At 39.7% G+C, this 21,440-nt stretch overlaps 1 protein-coding gene across 1 annotated transcript in view; it reads right to left on the bottom strand.

Annotated features, from left to right (window-relative positions):
• The window catches only part of C2H8orf34 (chromosome 2 C8orf34 homolog), a 148,738-nt gene extending 132,247 nt beyond the window's left edge, over positions 1-16,491 (bottom strand). The window contains exon 1 of the mRNA XM_013942798.2: positions 16,423-16,491. Within this exon, the coding sequence (XP_013798252.2) occupies positions 16,423-16,491 (69 nt within the window). The remainder of the gene's footprint in view (positions 1-16,422) is intronic.
• Positions 16,492-21,440: the final 4,949 nt, after the last annotated feature.

Genomic DNA, 21,440 nt, shown 5'->3' with positions numbered 1-21,440 from the left:
TAGACGAGTATCTATTCAGATATGTATCTTAATTTCCTATTATTTACCAGTGAGAAACTGACTTGGTCTCATGAGACTTCATATCAATATTGTAGTCAGTTTTTAAATAGAACTAAATGCTTAGTATGCACTGATACAACAGAGATTTCTGCACTGGAAAGGTCAGAATTTGTTGCCATAGGAAAATACAGAAATTCATTTCTACCACAGCAAAATACAAGGGGTTTGTTCATATTTGCAGAATTTACATATCGCGTATGTGGCTGGAACTCTTTAAATGAGGCTGAGTATTGATCAAGTTGATGTTAATATAGCATGTTAAGAATACAAAAGGTTAAATCAGTCAAGTAACTGCTTATATGTGAAATAAAGCTACTTGTTTCCTTTTTTCCCCCCACAGTAAAGGTCATGCCAATCTGCCTTTTACAGGTAATTAAAAATACACAGTATCTTGTCAGAATAATCACCAAAGCCATTGAAGAATATCTGCAGGCAGATATCTGATAGGTCTCAAATGCCTATGAGAACACACAGTCATAATCAGTTTGGTTCTACATAACTTATACTACGTGCAAAAGGCTAATAAAAATCTCTCCACTTACTATTTTAAGTAACACTTTTACACTCGCAGTTATTTTAACTTATCCATTGGCATTCATTACCAAATTGTTTATTTTTTTATAATCATAGGGAACTTCCAGCATTTTATGTACTACTATGTATTATGTGCTACCATGGGATACTGGCAACTGTCATATTTCTGTTGGGTATCAATGTACCTGCATTTATCTTCAGCCCCAGTTGGGAATATATGTTAATAATTCCAGTTCAATTTGAAATAAAATCCAGCTGTGATTGCTTCCATATGCACTTTTAACATCCATCATTTAAGCCAAAATTACTTGTATGACTTTCCCTATTAGCAAGCGAGAAGACAGAGAAACTGCTTTAATAATATCTTTTTTTTTCTTAATATTATTTTCAAAGTTGTGACAGATTACTAACATTTTCTGCCTTCATGGATAATCTCTTCATTTCAAGACAAATTAAAATAAGATACTTTTTATGCTCAAAGCAGAGAGACTTCTGAGAATGAATATCCCATCATATTCAAACTAAAAAACAAACTGAAGATTGGGCACAGCTCTATACAGGGAAAAAGACACACAGATGTCCATTTTGACCTAAACAGTGCAGGCTTGAAGTATTCAGGTTTAGAGTGCAATGTGAACCATTAAGAATCAGGTATGAGAGAAGCAAAACCAGAAATGTTAAGGAAAGGAAACATTAACCGTGAGCCTGGAACTGCCCGTGTACCACACTCCCCCAGCCACCCTTCCAGGGTTCCCAAACTGACCCTTCCAGGGTTCCCAAACTGGTTCCCACTGGCACTACCAGGTTCATTGCTTGGCCTGAGGCCTGTGGAGGTGCAAGCAGTTGCTGCCTCATGTCTCTGTCTCTGTTGGCAAGTGGCCCGGGGTTATAGAACAATCCCCAGACCATGATTCTGGGATTCTCCTGAAAAGGCAGACACTTCAGGGTCAAGGTCTGAGTACACACAGACCTGGCAAGTCTAAGGCTAGAACCCCACAGAATAGATAGTCTACTAAAGATGAACAGCAAGCTGTCTAATTGACTGCTCTTACACAGACAAATCTAGAGTTACAAAGCAAGCACCCAGCTTATCTTCTGAAAAATGCCAGCATGTACTACTGTTCCTCCAAGGTCCCATCACCACATTTATTTGCTTACCTCATCTACCCGCTTTGTGCCGCCTTGAAATAAAACTCTAAAATCCTTGGGCAAGAGTTCTCTTCTGCAATGTGTCTGGACAATTCCTAGCCCAATATGGTACCTTTTCCTTGTTGAAGCCAGCGTAACAACATCAAGATAGTGGAGTTCTTCACCAGCCGTATACCTAGTTTTATATAGGAAGGAAAACCTATTACATTCCTACTGCACAACTGAAAATACACCCAGAAAAAGCCACCATAATAATCCCTAAAAGGCATGAAAACACAAGAATGGCAGGCATAACTCATTAGTCACACTAAGGACAGCACTGATGTCTAAGTAATCTTTAGCTTTGTTCATATAAGAAATATTATGCTTTATTTTAATCCTGGAAGATTCAATTTGAACACTTGTATCAGCACAGTCTTCCATTAAAGTAATCCAGTTACTTCCATATCCAAACATTAATTCCCTTTGCCCACGCACAGTTAAAACATCTTACGTGGAACCATTCTTTGAATGAATTTTTCACCCACGTTTGGCTACTGGAATCACAGAGCCAAAAAATACCTCTAACTGGCACACAATTCCATTTATACAGGTGATGTTACAAATCATAGAGAGATCTACTGATCATCATCAGAGGAGACAGAAGACAAGCCTATTACCCCACTCCCAAGCCTTTCAGACTCAGCATATTGCAAAGCCTGTTTCCCTTCCTCTGGAGCACCATGTGGAAGAGCAGATCTTCACACAACTTCTCAGGAAAAAGAGAATGAAAGACTTTCTCAAACAAGACACTTCCTCCTCAGGGGCTGGATGTCCCATGATCACGCCCAGAAAAAGAGTACCCCAGAAAATGACTCCTCTCTTCAACAAAAGAAGGAAAAAAAGAGCCCGTGTGGAAGAACAGTTTGTCTGGTGTGTTCTACACAGGAAAATATCAAATTTTGTTGACAATACACGATGGACACAGCCCAGCATAGGTTTAACAGAAGAGATGGTCCCGTACCAAATGCATGTTCTAAGCACTCAGCACTGTACACCTGCTGCAGATTCCCCTTCAGGCTGGGGTTGTATTTGTCCCTGGTTTACAATTGCACATAACTGGGTTCTGTCTTCTTCATTTTCCATTTGGATAAATTTCTTGTTTGTTTTCTTCAAATCTCATTTCCTATGTTAAAATAAAAAAAGCTTCAAAGTAAAAAAAAATTAAAAGAATTCAAAGTTAGGTTTATAAACCACTCACACAAACCTACTTTGGTTCACTTTTTTATATTTATCACAGTAACCACATATTGCTTCTAAAAACATATTCTATAACACAACTTGAAGGAACTGTGCTTTTCAACAAGAACAAAAAAAGAACAAAAAATTTCTGCCCAGATTTAATTTGCACATTGCTTCTCAACTCACTACCTACCAAAAATGATGACTATAAATTTCATTTTCTTAGACCTACTCTCATCTGCTCAGCAGCATGTCATTACAAAGGAATTTGAGGTGGCATACCTTGCATCCTAAGCACACACAAAAAAGTGCATAAAAAGACATTAACTAATGTACAAGTGACTCAACTATTATTGATCAGGTTATTTTATCTTTTTCCTTTTTACCTCTTGGTATATCACCAGCACTTCATTACTCACATGCTGAAATGAGATTCACTGAAATCTAGATTTGTATATAAAGCTACCGGAAAAAAGCTGAAGCATGTAAATAGTTTTATCTTCATGATTTTTCTCATGGATTACTCATGATTTGTTCTGTTCAAAAGTTACTTGCAGGCCTAAGTCTTTACAGAATCTTCACCTAAATAAGTAATGTGAAAAATTTCGCTCACATTAGCTTTAAGGAACAGCTGAAAACTGAGAACTATGTCAATACTGAGCTGCAAAAAGTCTCTGAAATGAGAGGATGCTGTTTGGCCTTTGGGAGAGCAAGTGCATTGGTCACACAGGCTTAAGGCTGACACCATATCATGCCCACAAATAAAGTAGGTCTGAGATAATGGGGACAGCTAAATAAATATCAGCTTACATAAGCAGGATGTACTTTCTACTCTATAAGTTATAGGTTAACTAGGTTACATATATGACAGCAATATTAAAACCATTCTTATTCTATGCAAAATGCAAGTATGAAATATGGAAAAAAAATGAACCTGTGTAATAAAAATGTAAACTAATGAATAAATATTTTTGACAGGAGAAAAAATGGCAATAAAAAACAAAAATAGTTTTAAAAGAGGTCATCACAAATAGTGAGCCCTAATATTTGAATCACATGGATCCATTTTTTTAATTAATTTTCCTACCTGAGCAAAGTAGCAGTAGCATATAAACGAAACGGGTATATTTCCAAAAATTGTCATTTGCACCTTTGAGTATCTCCTCCAGGTAAACTGTCAGAGACAATCAGTCAGCACAGAACAGTAACTGGTACATCCATTAGCTGTCCTCTAAGTTAGGTTCTAAAAGAAAAGACTAAAGGAGTATATTCTCCAAGAAAGCTACAGCCTTAAGTGGATGCTCTCATCACATATTTAAATAAATATTAGTGTATTAACAATTGAGAACTTTAAATTGTCAGTAAAAGTGATTTTTAGGGGGGAGGGTAGTTGAACTATACTTTTAACTGTAGTTAGGTCCATCATCTCACATCAGGTATTTCTACCACCAAGATTGCAACGGCTTTGACCACTAGCAATCCCTTCACTTTAGAAGCTGAGATCTATTTACTGACTAAGGTAATTTTAGAAGACACTCTAGGCTTTAGGGTTGTAGAGATATTTTTAATGCCAGCCAAAGCATTGTTAACTTCATTTTCTAACTCTTTTTATTAACAAAACAATGCCTGCAAAACACTTGCATATATTTTTACTTGTTTGTTTCTGACACAACAAAGTAAGTTTCCAGCCATGACAGTGATTGTCAAATTAAAGCTTCCTGATGATTTGATTGCTGGAATTTTAATGGAAGACTAAATCTGCCTGGTTACAAGTTAAGGCCTTACTCTTGTAAATCATGGCCTCATCAACTGCAACAGAGCTCCCTGTGGGAACAGAACGTGCTCACATGGACTGCATTGCAACCCTGAGACTTGTCAGTGTTCTGAATGGCCACACGAAGCAGGGGAGAGGGGAGGAGAAATCAATTTTTTAAATGTGTGGCACCAATTAGTGGGATTAATAGCGCTACCAGGCATTGAAGCAGTACAAAGAAAGAACAGGAAGCATAAGTGCCATAATGAGCTCAGGGCCTTGCTGTGAAAACTCCTAAACCATACAAAAACTGTGAGAACCAGAGGAGTTTGCAGTCTCGTGCTGATAAACAAGACAGACAAAGGATGGGTAAACACAAGCACAGAATAATACATCTAAGCAATGCAGCAGGACATCAGTAGTAGAAATAAAAACAGAAGTCAGATAACAAACTGCCATTTCAGGACCCTGGCTACTGTATATTCTATTTCTTCTACTGACTTAAGTTTTTCTTCAGTGTTTAAGTAAATGTTAAGCTGATCTTCACTTTAACCAACTTCATTCTTCTAATATTTTTTCTTTTATCATAGGGAAACACATAAGAAAACAAGTTCTCTTGAGTTTCTTATTTACCTTTGTTCCTTTTTCTCCCCTGCAATCTTTCTCTTTCAGGTATTCTTGCTTCACAGGATAAGAAGTCTAGATTAAATCTGTTGCCCAGGCAATTTTGTCTTCTCTTTGTGTATCCTTGCTTTCCTCTGTATTGGTAAGTCTGCACTCAGCCCTAGTCTGATAGCTTCACTATCTTACGCATTGCAGTAGACTGTACCTACAGGCATTATTCTGAACCAAGGCAGTCTTAGGAGGAGCTTAGAAGGAGCTCTGAAATACAGTTCTTTTCTGGGGGCTCTACATCATGCAAAGGGCTATGTCTTTACACTGAGTGAGTTGTAGCTTGCCTTCTCTCCACAGTTAGTCATGTGCAGAGTTCATCCTCAGAGCAATTATGGGTAGCACTTCATGACAGCAGTCACAAAGGAATCTCTGCACCTGCAAAAAACATGCTATTGTCCTCAGCTTGCATTTCCCTGGATGTGCCCTCTTTGTTCTCATTAGAGCAGTAATGACAAGAATCTAAAATATTTAGGAAGATACATACCCAGGTCACACTGGGTGGATCAAGCATGTCACACCCAACTGGCCTGGATATGTGCAGTTAAAACAATGTGGCTGAATAGGAACATAGAGCACCTACTGCATTTGTACAGGATGTTTGCACAGCACACGTGGGATTCTCAGGTATGTCTTGATGCTTCAGAGCGCCTACATGCACTGCATAGTGTGTGCACTCTTGCAAACACACATACACACACAAATATTTCAATCTGAGAAATCCCAGTAATCCCAGTCATATAAATCCAGTAATCTTGTCCTCTCCCACTCTTCTTCTTCAAATTAAACTCTAGCCTTACCTACACCCTTGTCCCTAAATTCTATCTCTACAAAACTGTCACAGAATCTATCACATTAAATTTATTTCTTCCTAACCTGCTTATCCATAATTGCTTGCATATGTTCTCTCCTAAGGTTATCTCCAAATGAAACTATCCTTCCTTTTCAGTTCTATGAACCATCTCGCAAGTCTCCAAAGAGCCATCTTAACTTATTTAGACTTTTATGAAGAATTCTGCTATCAACAATACAGAGCAGGTTTTTTTGCATTAGTGCACCAAAAAAACATGGAACTTAAATATCATTCAGGTTTTCTTTCTTTGAGATGAATATGTGACCAGAGAAATCCTTCACAGTCATCAGTTTACCCCTCCACTCACACGAATGTCACCTGAGATGCAATGCTATCCAAAGGAGTACAACACAACGTGTGATGGAGGAGTTTGTGTCACAGCAGTCAATATTAATAGTTAAGAACACCTGTAACTCCCTGGAAAATATATACTCAAGCAGTATGGCCAAGATCAATTATTAAAAGTATGAATCCTGCACCAAAAACATGAACATTTCTTTAGATGATAAAAAGTTATAATTTCTTGTATTTGCTCTGTATTTCTCATTCTTCAGTTATGCCTTCAGCACAGCACTAGAACCTTACTTTAAAAAAGGAAAGAGGAGATCCCAGGTAACCATTTGACTCTAGGGACTGAGATTATAAGAAAAAAATAGAAGAATAATGTCTTGGCAACATAGCATTAATCTTTATCATCTTACCCCTTTTCATTTCCTATCATTTCTCACTTCCACACTCAGAGTATTTGTGTGGTCCATTTTCACCTAATCCATTAGGTCATATTCCCTAAATTATTAAATTCCCTCTGCTGCTGTGGTTCCTTCACAGAAGCGATCAGGCTGAGCTCCATGGCATTCCCCACCCCTATGGGGAGCTGCACCTTTAAAAGGCAGGAGCCATACGAAGCTGACTTTACGCTTCTTCTATACAGAAAAAAAGCAGCTGTGTTCCTCTCCTTGCCCTCACCCTCTGGCCACATACTTTTACTTTTTCTTCTGATCCAGTGGCGTGCTCCTCATCAGACCACATGCCGAGCCACTGAGCTAAACCAACACAACACTCTTCACTTTTTTTGCAGGATTCCTTTTCTTCTATTTCAACTCTCCAAACTGGATAATGGTAATATCAGACAACCACCAGTGCTGGAACAAGAACAGCAGGAATGGGCAGCCACAGTTGAAGATGAGCAGGACCTGCAGCAACTGGCTACCAGATCAGCCTCAGAATCTCTGACTCCAGAGTACCTGGAGTAAAACAAGCTATGAGGGGAGGAATTATTCAATTAAAAAGGCTCCAAAACAGCTGAAAGACCCAAAATCCTGCCCCAGAAAAGAGCTCCTCCAGAAGCTAACAAAAGAGCTTGATAAGCTTATTGTTCCAGCTACTACAGAAAAATCTGGTGAGTGAATAGAGTGATTTAATTCACTGAATATTGCAGGGAGCTGGCAGAAAGAGGAGAGAGAAAGAATCCTGCACGTAAATACACAAGAAGGTAACAATTTCCTCTCTCCATATGGACAAAAATTTTGCAAGAGATGACTGATGAAAAATAGTCCTCTACATAGTATAGATCAGCAAATTTATATGCATTGTTTATTTTGTATGGGCATTTCCTACAATTGTAACATGTTTTCCTTACATTGGTATGTAAGGTTATGTTCAAAACTCAAGTGTTTCACTGGAAAGTATAATAAATGTTTAGTGCAAAGATGATACTTTGCATTTTATGTGAACAGTGAAAGAAAAACACCAAAATAACAGAAAAGCAAAACCAGAGATGCAGTATAACTTTAGCCTAACAACTCTGCCTGAACATCTTTGGATGGAACTAAAAACTGATGTTCAGTGAAACAGAGTAGCCAAAAGAGAAATTAACACAGCATGGCATACAGGTACCTGCCATAGAAGTTAAGACATTAAAAGGTGTCTGTTGCAAGCTTTTAATAAGGATATTGTCCTTCATACTGAGAGCAAACATGGATGTTTTGGGTGGTCATGTCAAAGACATAGGTGTGCTTTTCAAATGATCATGCTCTGCTTGTACATCCTGGAATTAAACTTATGAATTTTATTCCTCCTATCAAATGGATGCTACTTTTCATTTACTTTCAGTAAGTCTGAAACAGCACAGTGCCTTCATCAAGAGGCCAACATTTTCCTACAGCAACAGTATTTGAAAATAATTTTCCTTCTAGCAAGGTTGCAACTGTTTCTCACAGTTTCTGGTAGCAGAAAAGACATTCCTCCCTCATATTTCATGGCTAGGAGAACAAGAAAATAGTGCAACTGTATGCAAGGGGGAGAATACTGAATACAGTAGATAATACCTCATTTCTATCTGGATAGTACAGACATTAAGGGTTTTGGGCAGTCTTTGGTCCAGAAGTTGCGAAACAAAAATGCCTGAAGCCATCTCTCCAGTCCAGAGATAATAAAATATCTCCATTAACCCTCAATGATGGAATGCAACAATGGAAGAAAACCGAAGAAAAAAAGCAAAGAACAGTGGACATAATGAGGAAACAAGAGATACACATTTGGCCACTGGAGGACTGGACATTCAACAAAAAGATGTGAGAATATAAACAAGACAAAAAACAGAAAGGAGCAAGTGAGAAGCAAAGACATGGAAAAAAAAGAGAAAATATGATTAGAGGTGGGATGTAAAGCAATGTGATATTAAGATGCTCTTGAATATTACACTTCTAACTCAATTTTTGAGTGCTTCAGCTTGCAAAGCACCATTCTAAAAGAAGCAATCACTAATAACAGGCATGTCTTCTGTCACGCTGTGTGTGTCCATTCAGCCAATCTGTAAATCACAGATATCATACTGAAATGAAGAAGCTAACTAAGAAACCCACTTGTTTTGTAACAGTACAGAAGTGCTCTGCATGCTGTAGAAATTCTGTTTAAGGTACTGGCTGCCCAAACCTTTCAGAATTGTATTCCATCTAGGAGGTGCTAAAAAAACAAAAGACCAAGACTGTGCTGACTCTGGGGTATTGATAGTGTCTAGCACACTAGGAAAAGCATAAACCAGTAACAACAAAGAACACACAAGAAAAAAATAAAGATTGAGTTAAAGCCATTGAAGTTTCTGTTATTTAATATTTGACATTTATATTTGTCCTTTGTAACAAAAGATTGGATTAATCAAAAGAAACAAAACAGCTGAAGAGGCTCACTTCCAATTTATTTAACACCATTTATTAAATATCATTTGAAACTTGGAAGAGACTTCATAATGTGACAAAAAGAAAAAATAGTAGTAGTAATGGGCTTATTTTGACTCAGATTGATTCATTACTACAGTGGTTGCTAAACAAAAATTCAAAACCATCATTGTTCCAGTGCATGTCCTACAGTAAAAACCTTAGAGTCCTGGCATTTTATTTTAAACAGAAGCATGTGTTAGCTCTAGACCTTAGCACAGAGCAGTGAGGCTCTGCTGGTAAATGATGGTGAGCAATTCCATTAAGAATTACTCCTCAGTTTCCCAGCTACAAAGCGAGAAAATAATGATAAATTTAGAATGATGTAATGTTGCAAAATTATTTCCAAGAATAAGGTGAACAGGGCTGTTTAAAATCAACATATGTATAAACAATATAAATAACTACACATATGTCCATTTATACAAGCACTCAGTTAAACAATTTAAGATAAATACTTTTTATTCCCAATGCATAATACCTCCTTTTTACAAGAACAAGCAACAAGAATGACTATAAGAATTTACACAAATGCCTAAAAATCCACATTTGTTACAATACTTTCAAGGACAATTAATTTTTTATTGTGAACTAGTTATGCCTTCTGCTCCCCCTCTCAAGAAACAACTTAATTGTCATTGTGAGGGTTTAAAAACATTAGAAGTTAATATAAGGAAAGGAAACTACTTTGCAGCCTTCATTTTAAGTTAATTTTATCATTCTGTATTTTAGATACAATTCTTAAATTTAATTACTACTATTCATTTGATAAAGAAATCAAATCAAAGTCATATTATGTGTCTATACAATGCATATATATATTGTCTATACAATGTCTATGCAATTTAAAAAGGCAATTTTAAAAAAAAACACCTCTTTTCAGAAAAGTAATGTTTTTGCCACTGTGGAAACAAGGTTTATGTGATTATCATGTGTATATTTGTGACCACACACATGCACACCTGTACCTGTAATCTCCTTCACTATCCCTTTCCACTAATTTTTTAAAATTTTGGCTAATTTCAGTCAAATTCCCAGAGAAGAGTTCCCAAAATGCAAGTTCTTTCAAATGTTATGAGATTAAGTAGTCAGGTAGCAGGAACAAAACACATTATTCTTCTCACTCAGGAAAAAACTCTTTTCTTAAGCTCAGATTCCACAGGAGAGAAGCATTCTGAATTCCCCATGCATGGGAAAATTTCACTCAACTTTTGCACTTTGCTGTCACCACAAAATCCAAGCAAAAAGCATAAAGCAACTGCTCATGGAACTGTTTGCTAACAGAAAAGAGTCCGTCTATAGTTTTCACTAGGGTTTTCACTCTTTGTTTTGCCTTAAAGACAACTTTGCTAAGGCAACCATCTGAATGCATAGCGAATATTCTGAAAAGCAAAGGATGTGTCTGCATCTCAGAACACTCCTTCCATTTTGTTTTCATTCCTCTTAAGCAGGTCTTTTACTTCAGTGCACATGAAAGCTACCACAAAGGCCTACTGTAGCAGGCGACAAAAAAAGTTAAATCTTATTTATGATTCCCTACTCCCCACTGTGTAACATTGTGAGCCATTTCCAGATCACTGATGGTTTGCACATCCCCTTCAAAAAACAGCTACTATCGGCTCCTCTGAAAAAGGGAATGCCAGGGTGAAACAATGTGAATTAGTAGTACAACATTCACTTTGTACCTAAAATTATGTTCATGGAGCCTTTGAAAGACAAAGTTTTTCAGTACTTCATCTAGTTGCCTGAAATGAAATGTTTCTCTGTATAAATTCACACGATCCAGAGTAGACTCTTGCATGCTAGGAACAGAATCTACCCAATTAAGCATAAAACCAAAATAAAAGATAATTTGAGCAAATCCAAAAGAAAACAATTCTGTAAGAGCATCAGTATGATCTACCTCGCAGATATTACACCTTAAACAATTTCACACTGTAAGAAAACTTAAACTGGTAACTGGGTTGCTGAACTTGACAGTCTCTACTGCTGTGTATTTAAGACCTGAGGGCAAAGGTTGCTTCAAAAAATGATCCAAACTCCAAGATTCACTCACAAACTTTGACTAATTGACTCACGAGGCACACTATAAATGCTGTTATTCATCAAACAGATGCATTAGAATGTGCCCATGTTTATATTTATTTTTAAAGTTAGAAATACAGTTATTTTGGTTAAATTATCTACAGGAAGTCAATGGATAATATACGTGCATAATACTATCTCATTTAGAAAAAAAAAATCACACTAAATATAAAACACTTAGTTTCCTTTTATATTTCATTCAGGAATTTTGTTTGCTAAAAGGAAACAAGCTAACTCTGGTAGTATGAACTTAGTCTTTATTTTGTTCAAAATGAAAAATTATAGTTCCAAGCCCACATTTCTTTGAGAAAACAATTCTCAGATAACCAGGGTTTTGGTATGTTTATTTTCAGAAGAGTTGATTTGGCTTTTTATAGCTCAAAGGAATTAGAGTTTTCTGGTTTGCATGACAACAATATACCTGCTCAATTTTTTTAGCTGCAGTTCTATAAATAAGAAAAACACTAAATTTATCTTGGAGCTCTCGAAAATTTATTGCAATCTGTTCTTAAGACTGCTCATCCAGCTTTCAAATTCATAGGAAAATAGGTCCCTAGGAGCACAACTGGATCCTGAAGAGACAGGGAGGTACAGAAGTCTAGAAGTGTAGATACTGACACGTCAGGATTATTCATTGAGATTACTAGTACAAGAAAGGAATTTGTTGGATTGGATGCTTGAAATGCAAAGTGGGTCAATACTTCACTCAGACAGAAATGAGTGGGTGCTGATTCTGAATACTCTGTCCCAGCCAATTTTAAGCACACACCTCCTGTTCACATTTCAGAAAGATGGAAAAAAACAACAGTGAAGCTTCTTCTCAGAAATAATTCACATTTAGAATTCTTGTTACATTCCAAGAGTTCAACGTAAAAAAAGATCAGGTAATGCTATGCTGAGTATTGCCACAAAATCTCAGAAGAGAGGCGTTTCTAAAGGGCATTCCTCAAATCTAAACTAGGTATCCAACCACAGTATTCTCAGAGACCAATAAACTCTTACAGGAAGAAGACTAAGCTTTCAAAATTGAAAGGAACAAAAAAAAAAAAAAAAAAAAAAAGAAGCCCTGCAAACCAGGATAAGATAAGAAAGAGCTAGTTCATGAAAATTGACAGAATTTAGAGGGTTGGCTTAAGACCATATTACTGTCAGCACTACCAACACCTGCATGGCTTGGGGCATTTAGAAGTTGCCTATAGGTTCACAAGGAATTTTAACCACAAAAAAACCTTAGGCACCTGTAAGCTGAAATAGCAGCTAAAGAAGAATTTTGAAAAGCCATGATTTGAGGACCTACATTAAATGGGGGGAAATGGTGCCAAAGGATCTAGGTTGCTTTAAAATCTGTCTTGAAGTCCCCAAATCGACACAGTCTTAGATGTACACACTAATTCCCACCCACCTCCCTTCCCACCTTTAAGCCATAAATAAGAATTTAACTGGTAAAAATGTTTGTAGTGAAGCGAACCTGGGAATTACCTTTTATAGTTGGCTGGATAGGACTTTCTACAATACGTTAAGAGATACTGGTAGTCAGTAGGAGAGTGATGCCTGCTGAGTCAGTCTGATAAGCTCATTAATTCTTTTTCCAGAAGGTTACTCCTACCTTTCGTTATACAGAGATAGAAACAACTTTTTAACAAAGGAAGGGCCTATAGTCCTCTTGCATCTCACATATCAGTACTTCTTTTGAATACTTCTCTTTTACACAAATTAGAAAGATAATACAAGTTCAAATCACACAAAACTTCAATGAAGAAGTAAAATGTACTCATCTCCATAAACAGCATATGCCAAAGGTACAAAAGATGAAGTCCCAAAGAATAGGTAGATGCTGCTGGCTAATGAAGTATAGAAAGCCCTAACAATGGTAAAAGAGGGAAAAAAACACAGGACAGAAAGGAGAAAAGATACATTATCAGAAAAACTGCAGGCAACTGTAACAGAATGACCAAGTAACAACTAACAGCATCTACGGCTCTTGACTATAATACAGGGCAATTATACTTCATCATCAGGAAACAGCCTGGTATTCCTGCCATCAGCTCACTGTGCCAGCATAATCATCTAAGATATACAGTGATATTCCTCCTGATCACTTATCATTCATTTGTGCAGGTGTGCAATATGATCTATTCACACATCACCACTGCTGCCTTCTTAAAAAGCCTCCGTGTTCTCCCTTCGTTTTCTTCTCTCTTGTGATTGCCCTTAGTTACCCACTATTATTTTATGCATTCCCTAAAATGTTGAAGTATGTATTGAACAATTATAGTCTGCTCAGCAAATAACACTGCAGAAAATTGAATCCAAGTCTACTCTGTTCTGACTTGATATTAGAAAATTAGTACTCCCTGCAAAAGAAGATGGCTGTCATCTATGACAATGGTGATTCATTAGCATCGAAACCAGAAGGGGGGTAAACCTATCAGAAACAGTGTGAAGACAATGCTAGTTGTTTCTGAATGAAAGCTGAGGTGCATGTCTTTTTTCATGATGTGACAGAACTTCTACAGATGTGGAAAACTGACGTATTACTGAATATATCTGACTGTGAACATACATTATTCCCGATATGCAACAATTCCATATGCAATAGGAATACTAGCATAGAGTATAAGCTTCACCCTATGCATAGTCTTTGATCAATTCTCAGTAACTTTAGAAACATGCCTCTCCCTTACTAAGGACTACAAGATCAAGTACAAGTCGTAAATCTCCAAAAAAACTGTTGAGAACAAAAACCACGTTACCAAAAAGAAATAAACACGAATAGAGTTTAGGTAGAAGATGTGGCTATTAAGGAAGTGGAGAAGAAAAGAATTAAGATCCTTTTTCTCACAGTGTTATGGATTAAAATAACTTTTGCCAGCTGCATGAATGCTACAGCCCTGTATCTTAAATTCACTCCCTACTATTGAAGTCTATGTGGGTTTGGCATAAAAATTTCTTCACGGTATAGCAGAGCATGCTAACAACCTGTAGACAGTCTACAAGGTTTAAGGGATGTGAAGAGCCTTCCACAGGCTCTTTATACCAAGATGAAATCTCTACATTATTAGTGATTAGTGAAATATTTAGTGATATAAGAAATGCTATAACAAATACAACCTCTTCTTTTCTTTCCTCCACTGTTGATAATTAAAGCATCCTACTATTTCACTAATAGAAATGAGCACCTTACACTATTGAGAAACTGGGTTAAAGGACAGTGATTCAGAACAGCGATGTCAGGTAAAGTTTGTTTGCATTTTTATGTGTAAAACAACAGGTCAATTAGAGAAAATTTGGAAGAAAATGACAGCTATCAAAGGCCTAGCTCCTCAACTACATTGAGGCACTTAATTCCCATTGTAATAAACAGGAATCAGTTAGCTTTATAGTCCTAGCAACTGCACTGATTAAAACAAAGTCTTCTGTACAGAAATTGAACCACACAAATGTTTCAATTTTTATGAAAATTAGAACCAGAAAATTCACCAACTGTTCCCTCATATCCACTTACAGTTCTTTCAAATGGGATCTTATTTATCGTGAAATGAAAATACCTAACACTTGTAATACTGAACCAACATAATTGGTAATAACAGCTTCAGTCCATGCAAAATGTAAAACCTGACCACTGGCAATTAGTTTTCTAATAAAATTTGAATCTTATAAGGGTTTGCAAATGCCACTCAAAAAATGTACTGAAGACAAAGTATCCACCACACTATTTTCTTCAATAAACCAGCAATGCACAAATTTCATATGTGGTAAGCTTGATTGAGAACAAGTTAAATACTGAAAAAAGGAGACAAGTCTTAGGATAATACTGCTGAGTATAATATATGTGCATTTAGATGTAAAAACAGTATTAGAAAAGGGACGTTAGAATAGTAATAATCATAATTGCTCTAGTACCTTTTCAAATCATAAGTATTTATAGTTTATGCACAGAAACAGTAAAATATGCACATCCGTGCATCTTGGTAATACCAAGGAATCTATAGCAAAAATACTGCTCCCAAGTGTATGACTGCAGATAAAAATTTTACAAAACATCATCGCCACAGACTTTCCATAGGACAAATTTACTCCCAAGTGCCCGGTTCAGGGTTTGATTTCCTGGTGAAGAGGTGTGCGTTTCTCCCTTCTTGCTCGCCTCAGGTCTTGCCCACAGGGCCGTGAGACACCATTCCCCGGGTTTCACCGCTCAGCGCTGTCCTGGGCTGTCTCCCTCGTGACAGCGGCACTCGGGAGCGTTACCTCTGCCTCACATCGCAGGTAAGGGGAGCCATTACACGCCCCCCCGGGGCCGGGTCGCCGTCCCAGCACAGCGCGGCCCCGTGCCCACCGCCCCCTGCAGCGCCCCGCGGCTACGCAGGCAGCCCGGCACGGGGAGCGCTGCGGGGGCGCCTCCAGGCGCCTGCGGTGACTATGGCCGCGGGGAGACACCTGTTTTACAGGCCGTGGGGGGCAGCACGTGGGTAGTGGGGAAACGAAGCCGGGCACCTCCACGGGCGCGCCACGGGGCAGCGCTGCTGCGGCGGGACGAGGCCGGGAAGGGGGCCAAGGAGCATGTGTGCGAGGGGGAGGAAGGGATGCACGAAGCTCCGACGTTCAAAGGGATGCGGAAGAGGGATACGAGGGCTAAAAGCGCATCATCTTTCCTGAGGAACATGTGCGGTATGAGGCATGAGGGCGGGGGGAGGGTAGCGTGTGCCGAAGTGCCCTGTGTGAAAGGCTCGCCCTCCCCTTCCCGGCCGGACTCACGCCAAAGGGACCCTCAAACTCGCCTTCCCCCTGCGCTCACCTGCGCTCGCGCGGGGGCCCTTGGGCGCACCCCGTCCCCACCGCTGCCCTCCGTGGAGGGGCCGGCGGCGATGAGCGCACCTTACCTCGAAGAGGGGCCCGATCTTATTCTTCTCCAGGTAGGCTTGGATCCTGGTCTGCTGGTGAGACGCCATGAAGAGCTCCGGAGGTGGGCGCTGAGGCTCCTCTCCCCCGGCGACGGCGGCTGCTCCGGCTCACTCCCCCGCCGCCGAAGGGCTGCCACAGCAGGAGCGGGGGCAGGCGCTGGCGCTGGCGCTGCGAAGGGAGAGCAGCCCAAGTCCCGGGGACGGCGCTAACTCAGGTAGCCGGGCGCAGGGGGAGCGAGGCGGCTGCGAATCGCCCGCTCAACTAAGCACAAGGCGGCGGCAGGCGGCAGGCTCTCCCCTCAGGGAGCGGCGGGCAGGCGCTGCCTGGAGCGGAGCATGGTGCAGGGAGGAGAAGAGCTGCAAAGGCGGCCCCCGAGCTCGCTTCGTTCAGTGTTTTGTGTGTGCGTGTGTGTCTCTGGCAGCAGCGCCTTGGTTACGGGAACAGCAGCGGCTCCTGCCGCGCCGCCGAGCTGCCGCCCTAGCGACAGCGCCGCCCCCGAAGCCAATGGCCGGGGGGCTCCCGTCAGCGCGCGGCCGTTGCCGCCGCGGCTCTTGGCGCCCGTTAACGCCCGGGCTCCCGCGCGCAAACGGCGGGAGCGGGGGGCGGGGGGAGGGGGGAGGGGGGTGGGGGCAGCTCCGCCGGCCTCTTTCCGCCGCCGCTGCCTTCCCCCGGCGGAGCGGAGTCTCCACTCTCCGGCAGCACTACCTGCTTGCCGGTGACCCCATGTCTCGCCCCCTCCCCGAGGCTGAAAGTTGCTGGGAGGTGGGGGGAGCGGCCCGGCGTGAGGGGCCTCAGAGGCACCCATTGAACTGGTGGGGGACTGGGGGGAGGTGAACGAGCCCTTCGCAGCACAGGGAGAGTGTGCGCTGGGGCTATAGCCAGTGCTTTTCCTTCATTCTTTATCACGTTTAAATCTTAAAACGCTGCCTTTCTAATGATACTTATGAAATTCCCGGTTAGAACCTAATAAAATAATTCAGCTAGCTATGTAGATGTTCCCTGGTTGCAGGTTGAGTCCCCTACAGTAGCCAAGGGCCCTTGTCCAAAACTCATTGGAACAAATGAGAGGTTTCCAGGTGGCTTCAGGGAAAAGCGAGTTAATGTCTACATCAAGGAAGCAGTATTTATTCTTTCTCCACTTCAAGTTATTAGTTCCTCACCTTTTCTGAAAGCAGGGTCAGACCCATTTTTTCTCCTCTTCAGAGAAGAGCAAACAAAACCACACTTCTCAGGATTTGACACTTCTGTTCTTCTGCAAGAACTGATTCCACTGTACCACAATTCCTCTCTTAAAATATCAACATTAAAAGAAGGCACATCTTAATTTTTCAGATGACTTCAAAAAAAGCACAAAACAGCTTTGAAGAATGCCCAGGTATTAGTAACATTCAGCACATCTGCTGAATCAGGCTGCCTGCTCCCAATCAAGCAGTGCTCTGCAAATGCCTCTCCCGATTCAAACACCATTAGAGAAAAGGATGAATTTTGTCAGCAGTCAAAAGATTGTGAGTTCTGCTCCCACAGCCATTGACTATTGTTTGACTTCAAAGCCCTGGTTACTGAGCTAAACCTTACCCCCTACCTAGAAAGGGGTCAGGTGTAAGCCTGCATTATAGTTTGTAGTGCACCCTGTAACATAAGCTGTAGCTCGGAGAATTTTGGAGTGTTTTGGCTGGAACATGCTCGGTTTCACTATTCATCCCAGACTCAGTGAGGTAGAGTTTTTGTTTTCTATGGTAGCCATTATTTGGATTTTTAATATGTTGTTAGCAAGTATTCTAATATTCATATCAGCTCAGAGTTTTAGGATACAGTCTCCTGCAAAGTACAGCTGCTTTGCCTGATGCCACTAAAATAATGCAGTCCTAAGCTAGTTTAATCAGCCTAATGAGGATCATACAATCATAAGGGTAATTGCCAGTGATGCAGGTTCTCTATAGTGGCTCTAATGATTCCCATCGGATGAGGATGTTTTTAATTTCACAAATCTCACCAAACTCAGACTGCTCCAGGAGATAAAAGTCTCCCACTTTCCAGAATGATGCCTCCCTCCCGTCATCCAAAAATCAGAGCATATGTCTTTATAACCCCCCACACAGAAGAGGCTTTTCAAAGCAGCAGTATTTCTGGACCTGCTCAGACCTGACTGCACCAGGACCTGCAAACGATTACTGCTGTATATAGACTAATACAAGGACTGAAAAAGGAAACAAGCCAATCAACAATACCGATAGAAAACAACAGAACTTTTTAAGGGAGATTTTAAAGACAGCATAACTATTTATGATTGCATGTTGTGCAGTTTAGCTAGATCCTAAGATCTCAGTGTTAAAATCTCAGTTCTAAAGGTCTTTGAGGGCTTTTGTTTGTTTGTTTTTGTTTTGTTCCTTTCTGGAATCTGTTGTCATTTTTGCTACCTATTTCTCTGGACTTTTTTCCCCCGCTCCTGATCCTCACCCAGATATATAATCTAGACTTTCCAGCTGGTGTGAGGGACATGCTAACAAAGCTACTGTGGGTGGGAAAGCTTCCAGTGCCAAAAGCACACAGCACACTTAGCTTTCTCGACAGATGCACCCCGTAATACCACAGCTCCCATAACATTTAACAGGCAGGTTATCCATTGACACAGACTAGGCAGTTTGGTGAGACAAGAACAAAAACAGCTCCTTACCAAAAGTCTGAAGTTATTGTTTTCTACTTGAAAGTCTCCAGCGGCTCTCTAACAAGAAAGATCTGATTGCTGAACTATGGGAGTGCAGGTGTCTCCTGCAGAGAGCATAGGCTCTGTGACATGATAGAGGATTTGCAAATAAGCACAGAGATCTGGGTATGTCCCCTCTGTCCCCTCAGCTGTTATGGAGAAAACCTTGTTTTAAAATCAGATACTTTAAAAGAGTTTTAAAATTTTGATAGTAACACAGCTCTTTAAAAATAAACTTTCATTTTAATATTGAAGCATGACATATTTTTAAAACCTCTTGGATTGTAAATACTGATAGGGACACATATAACTTTATATTACTCTCAGCAATCTTTTTGTATGAGCTACTGCACACTAAATTACTTTACAACCCAACTATAAAATATTCTCCATTTTGTGCTGTCCTATGATCCTTGCTTTATTTTGTAGATATTTTTCTTTAAAGCCAAACAACATTATTCATAGGAGTTTATTTGGATATAAAAACCATATACAGCACGCACATCTGTGTAACACTGTGAACTGTGGGAACAGAAATGGCTGCAGGAAGTTGCACACAGGGAATTAGTGAGGCATCATAAAAACAAAAGGTGTGCCCATTTCAAGTTATAGGCACCGTACAAAATAGAAACCATTAGAGGATAAAAAAAAATCAGGGAGGGGGGAAAAAAGGAGCCAAAAAAAAAAGCTTGTGGCAACACTCTATTCAAGTTCTTATATGGTGCCCACCTCTTTAATACCTGAGTACCACGACTATTAACATCACATGTCTTCCCCTTTTCACCAAGGGAAGAAAAGCCTGCACTCGCCTGTACTGTTTTGGTACGTTGTTTGTGTTCTGACTTACTTAGTTCAAGGACTTCACTAGAGTAGGGGCCCATGAAGTACTTCCAACTACCATAGTATTCTGCATAATTTCAGTCATGTCATCCGTTTTGTCAGGAATAAGATTGCTGCAGTTCAAACACTGAGCACTGAATTTTCAAAGTTACAGACACTTGCAGTACCCATTCATCATTGCTAGAGTTAAAATGCTCTGGTTTTAAATGCAAAGAAGGTATTCTTCAGAAGAGTCAGCTGCCACTGCCTGGCAGAAAGGGAAACTGATGACTTGGCTGTCTGTAAAGGTACCCTGTGGGTCACAAGTACCCAGTGCCAAGTCAACGATCTTCCCTCTGCTGGCTAAAATTTGATCCATATGCTCTGTGGGAAGTTTTTTTTTTTCTTTTTTCCAGATGGCATTTGGAGTGCAAAACAGATTTATTAATGTCTAAGAGAAATCTATAATAGCAATATATGAATTTATTGCAGATCTGTACACGGCTTGTAGCTCTCATTAAGTGCTTTATGCTTCAGCTACCAAAAGTCTTCACTAGAAATTCCTTAATAAACCTTTCAGAAAGCAATTAGGGAAAAAAAAAACTAGCAGGCACATTAAAAAAGACAATATTCCCCAAACCTGGTGATTTTTTCTTGATTAAGTTTTCAGTTTGTCAGTGTTTTCTTTTGTATGTAATAACTTTATTAAAAAAGGATTGTCTTCCATTACCATAGTCTGTGTCTGTTGAGTTTGATATTCCATGCAAAGTCATTATCTACTTCATGAAGAGGCAAGAGAGCCATTCATCAACAGCTAACTGAAAGAGGTTCTTACAGAACGTTTGTTCTTTAAAAAATGCAACTTACGTTTCCTTAAAAAATGCACCAGAACTCCCATCTTTTGTTTTAGGTAAATTTTGTCTCTTTCATTCCAAGTTACCTTCAAGAAAATTAAATCCCTAAGTTCCTGTGTCTTATACATGAGATAATATTTTTTGTTCCTAAAGCATGCCCTTTACAACCCCTTTTGTAAAAATTTCTGGAACAGCACTTACACACTGTCTGAATATTACAGTGCTTCAAGCTGTTTAAAATAATGGACGTCTAGCAGTTCCTGACCTAGAAAGCTGCCATCTAGCTTCTTACTTTAGTATTCCCCTAAAAATGGATTTGCTCAGATACTATATTGTCAAAACCAATTGAAGCCTCTTAATTTGTTGTTCTGAAATATCCAATTTACCTTTTATCCCATATCAAGCTAGCAAACAGAACTGGGAATAACATCACTGAAAGGGTCATGCTCATGCTTTGGTGTAGGGTTTTTTTTTGTTTTGTTTGGTGAGTTTTTTAAACCTCCTCAGTAAATGAAAATATCCCCAGCAAGTATCAGCTTGAGTTTAGACTACTTTGAATATCCTTCCTATGTTTTTACATTCACACCAAGATAAGAGCCATACAACTTTAAAATCTAGG

Source organism: Apteryx mantelli, chromosome 2 (assembly GCF_036417845.1).
Source record: "Apteryx mantelli isolate bAptMan1 chromosome 2, bAptMan1.hap1, whole genome shotgun sequence".
NCBI classification, from domain to species: Eukaryota; Metazoa; Chordata; class Aves; order Apterygiformes; family Apterygidae; genus Apteryx; species Apteryx mantelli.
Note: the sequence above shows the minus strand (reverse complement) of the source record. Positions and strands in the feature narration are given on the sequence as shown.